This window comes from Myotis yumanensis, unplaced genomic scaffold (genome assembly GCF_028538775.1).
Source record: "Myotis yumanensis isolate MYYU_CA2020_CCGP unplaced genomic scaffold, mMyoYum1.0.hap1 SCAF_7, whole genome shotgun sequence".
Taxonomy (NCBI): Eukaryota; Metazoa; Chordata; class Mammalia; order Chiroptera; family Vespertilionidae; genus Myotis; species Myotis yumanensis.
In genome coordinates, this window is record NW_027223758.1 from 35049793 (window position 1) to 35060375 (window position 10583).

General features: G+C 48.6%; 1 protein-coding gene across 3 annotated transcripts in view; it reads left to right on the forward strand.

Moving 5' to 3' along the window:
- CBFA2T2 (CBFA2/RUNX1 partner transcriptional co-repressor 2) overlaps positions 1 to 1724 on the forward strand; it is a 150627-nt gene extending 148903 nt beyond the window's left edge. For all 3 annotated transcript variants that reach the window (XM_070420152.1, XM_070420153.1, XM_070420154.1), the window contains one exon: positions 338 to 1724. In XM_070420152.1, coding sequence (XP_070276253.1) covers positions 338 to 631 — 294 coding nt within the window. In that variant the 3' untranslated portion in view covers positions 632 to 1724. The remainder of the gene's footprint in view (positions 1 to 337) is intronic.
- Positions 1725 to 10583: the final 8859 nt, after the last annotated feature.

Below are 10583 nucleotides of genomic sequence, written 5' to 3' on the forward strand. Positions count from 1 at the left end.
GTCTCAGAATAGAGAGCTATGGTGGGGGACGTGGAGACAGAGTTAGGTTTGGTTGCTGAGGGATAAATCATGAATCAGTGCCTTCAGCAGGATGTCGGGCTTCCGCCTGCCCTGCAATGATGCTGTTTGTGTTTTCACATCCCCCTCATCTCGCTGTCCCCTAAGTCGGGGTAGGTACTCTTCCTATGTTACTCAGGAAACTCAAAGCAGAGACAGTAGAATCAGGACAAGCACAGGTATGTGTAGGTCCAAGCCCCCTCTTCTACAGGGCAGGTGATGAGTGATGACAAGCCTGCCCCACAATATCCAAGAACTAACCGATGCCTGTGCCTTGCAGAACTGCTGGAACTGTGGCCGCAAAGCCAGCGAGACCTGCAGCGGCTGCAATATCGCACGATACTGCGGCTCTTTCTGCCAACATAAGGACTGGGAGCGGCACCACCGCCTCTGTGGCCAGAACCTGCACGGCCAGAGTCCCCACAGCCAGAGCCGGCCACTGCTTCCTGGAGGGAGGTCAGCCAGGTCTGCCGATTGCAGCGTGCCAAGCCCAGCACTGGACAAGACCTCAGCAACCACCTCGCGCTCCTCAACACCTGCCTCTGTGACAGCCATCGACAGCAACGGACTCTGAGCCCAGGCTCCTTCCCCCTGATGACCTCACAGCACAGGGCTGGACCAGTACAAGTAGCTGCTGGGTCATCAGCAAGAAGTGAAGTGGAGGCAGAAAGAGTCCAAGCCTAGCAAACATTGCTTCACAGCCTCTCCAGACACCTGCCCCAGTTTCCCATCTGTGTCCTTGGGGGAAATAGTGTGCCGTCCTTTCTGCACACAGGCAGTTGGCTGGAGCTGCCTCTTCCATGGCTTTCTGGTTTGTTCCTCTCCCAGCTGGAGCTGGCGTGGCGGGCACCTTTTCAGTGTAGACCACCAGCTCCCCTCCCTGCCTCGTGAGGCAGCAGACTATGTGCCCGGCCAGGCTGGAGGCAGCTGGCCCCATGCACTGTCTCCTGCTCCACTGTCCTCCCGCAGCAGAGGCCTGGAGGCTGAGAGCAGGCTGTAGAGAGAGTCCTCCTGACAGGGAGTGGCCCCCCTCATCCCCAACAGCTTCATGAGCCCATTTTCACCCTCAGCAGATGCCACTGATTGGCCCCAGGGGGACTTCGGGGAAGCAAAAAGCAGCACTCAGGACTCCCTTGACCCTGCTGTTCAGACTTGTTAAAATTCTCAGAAACCACAGGAAAGTCACCATTTTAGAAAAAGCACCCATAACAATAAAAAATAAATAAAACTTCCACCAAGCATCACAGATCATCTTGGACAAGGTTTTCTAACCTGCCTGGCTTCTTTAGTTTGGGACCTAGTTTTCTCCCTCTCTGATTTGATTTTGCTTGTGCAGAAAAGTTTCCAGCACTTGGATTGGTCTGAGGAAGAGCGAGACTCAGGTGTAGATTAATCTGTTCTCTCTGAGCATTTTGGCCAACTATTATCGTCAAGTTCTTGAATGGATCATCTGTTGGAAACTCAGAACCTCTTGTCACCGCTTGGCTGTTTGCACAGTCATCTTGTTCTGTGTCTTGTCTCAGACCACGTGTGTCCAGATCACAGTGTGGATCGGTCTCTATCTGGCCCCGTAAGATGTGATATGGTGTGACTAGGACTCGCCTCACTAATCAGGGCCTGGTTACTTCTGAGCAGCCCTCATGGACCATAAAGAATTCTTCAGACCTCATGGTTTCATGTCATTATACATAACTGCATCAGTTTACTGTTGGGCACACAATCTCAGATTCCCTTCTCGTGTGTTTGGTACATACCCATTTTGAGCTAAGAAATTTTGTGAAATGTGAGAACCATTTTGAGAGAACCTGACCAGTTTTCCTTCCTGTATTCAAAAAGGTTTCAAGCTATTGGGCTGGCGCTCCCAATATGACATCACCTAAGCCTGTTTTAAAGTGTTCAGAACTGCCACACACATTTTCCCCTGACTTTTCTACTCTCCACCTCCTCGCCTCCAGCACCTTCTCTCCCCACGGAATCAGTTGGGATGAGTTGGTCAGCCCTACTCCTGCTGGCACTTGAGAGCCCTGCTTTAGATAGCCACCTTTTGTGCACTGACAAGAGTGAAATAGAAGCTCTCATCCTATAAAGGAAAAGTAATCAGCGTAGGCATTGTCCTTGCTTTAAGAATTTCTAGTCCCTAATTGACCTTACCGAAGGATGTTCTGTCTTATAAAGAAACGTAATACAAGGCACCTTTAAAATACCTGTATTTCCATTGCACAAAGTAAAGTATACACAGAGAAGGAATAACAGTAATGTTACGTTGATCTGGAACTAAACTGCAGTACTTGTGGGGTGTTCTGACTTTAACAGGGATGAAGTCAACACCCCTGATGGGACTTGCCTATATTTTCATAAGATACGGAATGTCCCCCCAAGGAGGTCATGGGGCCTATAAATCAGTTTACAGCAAGAGGGTGTCTCGAGGTGTTCACTGGGTCTGCCCTCAGCTCGCTCACTGTCTTTCCATTGGCAAATCAGATGAACACCTAGGCAGGTTCTTTAATATATAATTTTTTATTTTTTTTAAATTGATTTCAGAGAGGAAGGGAGAGGGAGAGAAAGATAGAAACATCAGTGATGAGACAGAATCATCAATCGGCTGCCTCCTGCACGCCCCCCACTGGGGATCGAGCTTGCAACCCAGGCATGTGCCCCTGACAGGAATCGAACCTGGGACCCTTCAGTCCATAGGCTGACGCTCGATGCACTGAGCCAAACCAGCCAGGACGGGATTCTTTAATCTGACTAGACAGGGTAGATCAGATTTTTCCTGGTTGGAATAAAGACCAAAACCAACAAAATATTATCAGAGCTCGATGTCATTTTCTTAAGCTAAGGCATAGGTTTAGTTGTGCAGGTTCTAGCTGGCTCTTTGTGGGCTGTGGTTCCAATGACAGCTTAGTTTTCAGAGTTTTTGTGATGATATTCAATACTGCTTTGCTCATGTACTACCCAAAGTCCAAGCTGAAAACCTCGGCAGTATTTGGTCAGTTTCACACATTGGTTGCAGGCATCTGTTCAAGACTTACTGTTTAGATGGAAAGAATCCCTTTCTCTAATTTCCTCTCTGAAATTCTCCAGCTCTCTAATTGGGAGGAGGTGATGGCACTGGCAGTGTTTTGGGATGGGGTGATGGCACTGGAGAGGCAGGGTTGAGTCTGAGTTCCCCACTTGCTAATATCACCCCAGCTACCAGGTGGGGGGTTCAAGTTCAGGCTTCCCACCTTCATCTAGTTGGATTTTAAATATTTTTATATAATCAGGTTTCTTAGAGGACCAACTTTTATAGCTAATATTTGGGGGGACAAAAGGTAGAAGGTTTTGAGGTGATGGTACTGAAAGTGTTATTAAGGCAGTCACAGGCTCTTCAATGTTACCCTAGAAATCAAAAGCAAATGTGACACATGTTGACCAGTGTCACCCCAATAAATTTAATAAATTTTAAAAAAAACAACTGATACAAGCCTGCCCAGCGGTCAGAGCACATCTGGAGGATGAGGCCAGTGTTGAGGGATGCTGACAAGTGATGGGACGTCATTGTCTTATCCAGTGAAGAATGGTTGCAGGAACCAGAGAAGACCAAAAGTGACCAGTGTGGGTGCGTTAGATGTTCCAAGGGATACTTGAGGGCTGGCCCCTCAGATCTTCAGTCGCCTTCTGGGTCCCCACTGCCTGCAGCATGCCTGGCTCTACCTCGTGGTGAAAACTGAGTCTGCAAGAAGTTTGTTCATTTCACCTGTGCAGGAATAGCCACCCACCTTCTGAGGTGTGAGTACTCCACTTTGGGGGGCTCTTCAGCTCCAGGGGCCATCAGCCATAAGGTCACAGAGTGAGTGGATCTTTTCCTGGACAGTGCTGAGTGGTGTGTGTGTCTCAATGGATCTAAGTCTGGAAACAGGACACATCTACCCAGCATGGGTATGTCCAACACTGGCTGCAGTGCTCATCCAGGCCAGTTGGTCTACCAGGAGCCCCTCACTTCTTGGTGTCAATGTGACCATCTTCAGCTTCTAGACAGAGAATCTACACTTGACTTTGTGCAGCCTGTTCCAAAGTCAAATTGATACCCAGTGCTGTCACCTGCTTGCAAAGAGTGTAGACCTTGTTCTTGGTAGCTCCAGGAAAGATCTCAGCAAGTGGATCTGAAGGTTCATCGGCTCAAATTGGAATTGTATGGTGGTGAATTCTTCAGAATGAAAACATAGGTGATGACCAGCTGGCTGTTTGTCCTGGAAATTGTGGAAGGGATTGTAGATTGAATAAATCATTTAAAATAGAATATATCTTGGAGGCTTTCTTCAGAACTGGTTTCTAGACTCCCAGGTCAGTTGACCAAGCCAGCTTTCTTAAATTTATTATTTTTTAGCTCTGCAGAAAACTGGGTGGTGGTGTGTTTGAACCAAATGTAAGAAAAGCCAGAGGAACCTGGGCTGTTTCCACATGGGCCAGACAGCCACTGTCAGGAGGAGTCCTGTCCGGGGTGGGGGTACTGGGCCAGCTGCCCAATAGGGCCCTTCCAACTCTGGGTGCCTAGTTCTTGTGAAACCAAAATGTTGACTCCCTGCCTCTTTGCCCACATGCTTTGACATGCTCATTTCCAAAGATGATGGTGCAGGTGACCTTTTTCACCGAGGGCCAGAAGGCCAGGAGGCCTGAGGGCAGCGGGCCTCGCATCCTCCCTTCCTTCCGCAGCCACAGAGATGGTGCTTCCCCTGCAGACCCCATCTGGTCCGATCCACTACTGCCCAGCGTACACTCATTGATGCTTATACCAAATAGGGCATGTGTGGCTAGTGGCCGGCAGGGACAGCCCTGTCCCTGCGTTGGAGTTGGCAAAGAAGCAGCAATACACATTAGGTGAATGGCTGAAAGAGCTGTTTGGCTAAGAGGCCTTCGGTCCACTTTCATAGCTTTCCAAGTTCCTGATGAGGCTACAAAAGCTCCATTTATGAAAGAAAGCCAATAATGTAAATACGCCTCCAAGCGTGGTTTTTAAGGGAGACGATGAATGTGAAACCACCCACAGGATGCGGTAGGGTCTGATTTTTCTGTGCTTTGTCATTTCTCTGATAGGAACTTTTGTTACTTAACTCTGTGCATAACTTATTTAATGTACTGTATAAACGAACCAAAACTGTTAAATATGTATTTAGTTTGTTCTACTTAAAGTAGTCAATAAAAAGGCTATATTCCTTTTTTGACTCAAACTGGAATGCCACTGGGAGGGAAGGTGGTAGGTGCACTCTGAGACATCTGACAGGTAGGCTTCTGTGTCCTCTCCCCTTCCTTCCCCTCTTTGGCGGAGGGTGGGGGTGGAAGTGGGCAAACCTCCAGTGTTCCTTGCTAGGGCCTAAAGAGCCACCCAGAGGAATGAAAGCAGGATCTGCAAAAGAGACGGTTCCAGCCGCTAGCCCTACGGGAAGACAGCTGAGGGGCCCAGGCCCCCACTGGGCTGGCTGCTCGTGCCCATGACTTTGCCTGCCCACCCAGTGGGCCTGTGGATAAGTGCTAGTAACAGCTTACAGACTCCCAATTCCTTGTTAGTTTCTTCACCCTTAAGCGATTTAATAAGGAAACAACCACTACAGAAAGTTTGAAATGTTTCATGTCCTTTTTATATTGAAGTTAAATCATAAGTTCTTTGCCTTCCCGTTTACTTGCTGAATGGGTTGTATGCTTTAATCAAGGCCATCATTTTCTTAATTCTTCACCTCCTGTTGAGCAATTGGATTGCTTTCCCGTTTTCCATCAGCATACTTAACTGAATGTCTTCCTTTGCTTGATTTATTTCTCTGGAATAATTTTCTGGGATTTCTAGAACTAAACAATTCTCAGACTCTCGAAGCATATGTTCAAACTGCTTTCCCTGAAAGCCCACCAGTTTGCTGTGCTTCCAACAGGCCGATCATATTTTCCAGGGCTCTGAGATGGTCTAGCCAGCTTTGTGCGGGTGCACCTGTGTGTATGGAGTCTTTGGCTGTTAGTCCAGTTTCTTAGTCAGTGACCTGAGGGCTCATTTCCTAAGGCTCTGGCCTCAGCCTCACTCTGTTGCCTGAATACCCACCTCTGGCCTCTGCCCTAAACCTACTTCCAAGCAGTCTTGCCCAAGACCCTTGTTGGCACCACCAACTTCACAGGCCTCAAAAATGCATTGTGGGGTCAGTTACTAGATCTCAGAATAGGGAGAAGGGTCTGGCTGTGGCCATGACCCCAGAAGGCAAGGTGGGGGCTTAGCTGTGTGATCTTCCATGCACAGGGGACCAACTGCCAGTCTCCACACTGCCCAGCACTGCAACCCACCACCCAGATCAATTATAGGATCTCAGCCTTGTGACTGTCAGCTTACCACAAAAAACATTTGGTAGCCAAGTCAGGAATCCACGGTCTGCCTTAGCTCTGGAAAAAAGGATCCCAGGGACTCTAGTGATAATATAGTAAAATGCTCTGTTAAATTTCCTATAGAAATGGCAGACTGAAAAATCTGCCATTGCCATAAACACCCAGATGCCAGATAATTTTTTAAAATATTTTTTAAATCTTTATTGTTGAAAGTATAAATTTTAATGAGTGTTCCTGTAACTGCATCGCTGAGGTCACAGATAAAGTGTAGGAAATCCCCAAGGGCCAGGAAAAACTTGAGTAAACTGAAGCCTCAGAGGAGGTTGAATACAAAAAGGGAGCCTGTGCTGCATGGGAGCAAAAGAAAGTCCGAGAAGTGAAGTTTGAGCAATGAGCTGCCTCACGGAAAGGAGAGACGAGGCTTTGAGCCTACTACAAGGAAACAAAAGACCGGGACCTCTCCACAAGGCTTTGGCTTCAGCCACAATGAGAAAGCAAGTTGCGGGGGGGGGGGGGGGGGGGGGGGGGGGGGGGGGCGGACATGCCTGTCTGCAAAGGGAACTAAGTAGAAAACCTCTCTCTCTGCCCCTGCTTGAAGAAAAAGGAAAAAAAAAATCTACCAGAGGCTATTAAGTATGTCTGCTCCCTTCAGGGGTTGAGGTTCAGATTTTCATTACTCTAGAGACCTGAGAATCCCTGGGCTGAGGAATTAAGATGATTCTAGGCTTATAGTATCTCCAATAGTCTGGCAGAAGCAAAAATGCAAATCCTCTAGAGAAAAATACCAAAATAATCATAATATTGCATACCAAAGAATTATAAACTATTCAAAAAAGTTACTAAACAGCCAATGAAATGAGTCACTCTAAGCAAGAGTCAGCAGATCAATAAACAATCAATTTAGACCCCTGGGACTTCAGATGTTGTTGTTATCAGATAGATAATATGAAGTAACTGAAACCTCAAGAAAAGAAATTGGCAAAAAGTATGAGACTAAAAATAACTAGGCAGACAGCCCTCCCGGAGCCTGTAATCTGGGAGAGACAAAGCAATAATCAAGCTCAAATAAAAATAAAACTAGGCAGATTTGAAAATAGAATTCTGGAAATGGCAATCACTGAAATAAATACTGGGTGCACTATTCATCGCACAGCAGATTCGATGAACCTGAAAATGAGTGAAGCATTACTACATGATTCTTTGTCAAAGACAAAGAGATGGAAAATAGGTTATTCCTTCTGGAAGGTAAGTTGCTAGGGGAAAAGCCTTTCAAATTTTACCAAATATGGAGTCACCGAGCCTGGTGAGCAGTGTTTCTCAGTAGGGAGAGAAATAATTGGCTGCAGGTGATAAAATTTCAGAATGAGCAAACATGCATCAATCTAAACCCATCTGGCCCATCTGTGCTTATTCCTAACTGCTGGAATTTCAGGGTTCTGAGTTGGGGTATCCAGATCCTCCCTCTGAAGGTTGGGGAAACCAACCACAAACCAACACCCCATTCCCCAGGACAGCTTCAGGCTTCATTGCCTGGTGCCGGGTGCCCTCTTGTGGACAATGCCAGACCTGCCCCCTTTCCAGCCCTCCATCCACAAGCCAGACTCCTATCCAGGGCACACACCCCAGCAACTTTTCCTTTCTCCTTCGTACACCTTTCCTGAGCCTTTGTACACCTTTCTGCCCCACAGGTTTAGCTAACATCTCTGGGTGCCTTCCTAGGAAGTTCCATAAATGATCAGGCCTTGGCTCCACCACCATCTACCTTCTGAGGGCTGGGAGCTGGATAGCCCCCACCAGAGCCCATGCTGTGCTCCCATGGCTCTTTCTTTTTTTTTTTTTTTAATATATTTTATTGATTTTTCACAGAGAAGGGAGAGAGATAGAGAGTTAGAAACATCGATGAGAGAGAAACATCGATCAGCTGCCTCCTGCACATCTCCCACTGGGGACGTGCCCGCAACCCAGGTACATGCCCTTGGCCGGAATCGAACCTGGGACCTTTCAGTCCACAGGCCGACGCTCTATCCACTGAGCCAAACCGATTTCGGCCCCATGGCTCTTTCTTGCTGCCCCTTCTGCCATCCTGCAGCCCCAGGGTGTAGCCTCACTCTTCCCTTTGTTAGAGCTACCACTGTCCTCCAGCTCTGTGCGGGTTTCCATCATCAGGATACCCAAGATCTCTCCCAGCGCTATTCACGCTAGACAGCAAACAGCTGTTGGTGCCAGGGAATAGATCCAGCTGTGTGACCCGGAGCAAGGTACTTGCTCATGGAGCTTCTGTTTCTTCACCTGTAAACTGGGGGTGCGAATAATGCCTATATCATCGGGCTGTTGTGAAATGTGATCAGATGGGAGTCGCCCTAGCACCCAGGAAGCCCTGTAAATGAGGCTGCCAGTCAATCTGCTTTTCTCTCTGCCGGTGTGTGATTTCTGAGGATTCGTCTGTCCCAGCATCCTGCCTGGACCCTGGTCTTACTCAAGTAGTATTTGTTTTGAGAATGACTTCGTGAAGTCCCACCGAATTCTCAGTTCCTTTGTTTCACCCCGTCAGAGGCTGTTAAGCGCACTAGGTGTTCATATTTCCCATGGAGAGCTGGAGGCCAGTGGCAGCCACCTAGACTCTCTGTAGCACCTGGCCAGTCCCCACCCAGGACAGGTTTGAATGTGTGCAGGTGAGTCACTGGCCCAGGTGGGAGGAAGGTGCAGAGGCAGGTGCAGGGTGTAGATGAAAGGGTCGAGAGTGGCAGCTAGCAGGAGCCACTTCGGTACTCTATCCTTGACCTGGGTGCTATCACCAACTTGGGACATTTCACCATCCCCAGCACCTGCCACAAAGCAGGTGTCGGTGGCTGTTGAAATGAGCTGCAGAGCCACCAAGAGCAGGGTATTGAGGGCAAGGCTTGAGAAAGATAACCCAGACCTGATCGCTTTGATCTGCTATATAAAGAAAGGCTAAGATGATGTTTCTGTAGTGAGCAGGGGTGGGAGGGAGAACAAAGGCCAAGAGTAGGGGTGACTGAGGTCATGAATAGTCCAGCTCATCTGGAATGTTTTAGGGACAGGAGGCCGCACATACTGGGGGTGGGGGCTGATTATAAGGGCCTTGAATGCCGAGTCCAGAAATCAAACTTGACCTTGATACTGAAGGCAGTAGGGGGCCATTGCAGGGTCTTAGTCAAGGGGTGTGGTCAATGCTTTGAAAGCCCCTTCTGCTGTTCCATTATGAGGAATGGACTGTTAAGAGTGGCGTGGGGACAAGAAGCCCAATGAAGAGGTTGGCATAGTCTTCCAGGCCAGAGATGATGGTGGCCAAGACTTGGGGGTAGGGGGATGGCAAGATGGAGATGGGGGCTTGCGAGAGTAAAGCAGTCCAGCCCCCAACCCACCCACCCAGAAACTCCCATCTGGCAGCCTCCTGGCTCACTCCCTCTGGTCTGGCCCCCCTGGCTTGCCTCCAATCCCTTACCCTCCAAGATCCACCTTCTGCTCCCTTTGCCGTATTCCCACTGCCTATCTGCCTGAAAATCTGTCTGGAGACCCCTACTAATCTCTCACAGCTCAAAGCAAACATCACCATCTTCAAGAGGCCTTCCCTGACCCTCCCCAGCCCCTCCAAGCCTTCAGCAAGGGAGGGAGGACACAGCCCTTTTTTTTGTTTGTTTTTAAGGTGTTAATTTTTATAACTCCACTGCAGAGAGGCAGGCAAGGGTGCAGAATTTAAGGAGACCCTTGAGAGGTGTCAGCTTGAGGATTTTAGTACCTTTGTTCTAAGATGGCAATGGGAAGTTTGTTTTGAGGATTTGCTGCTGCTTTTTTGTGGAAGGAGCGGGAAAATTAGAACACGGAACAGAAAGCACTTTATCCTAAGTGGGCTTCTTCTCTAACAAGGACACTGAAACCTCCTCAAGCCCGCCCAGAGCTGTGGGCTCAGGTGCTGGCAGCAGTTTCTAGGAACATTAGGGAGTCTGGGAAGTTGGGTGGCAGGAGAGCAGCCTGGCACAGCGCTGGCCAAGGAGTCTCAACCCCTGCAGGGGTCACTGGGGAGAAACCTCAGGGAAAACCCTAGCTGGAGTCCCAGTCTAGGTCATCTACCCTGAGCTGCCACCATCTGAGCTGTATTCCTGGCCATGCCCCTGTACCCGGCAAGGACCTGGCACCACTGGGGCATTCAAAACATTGGTGAA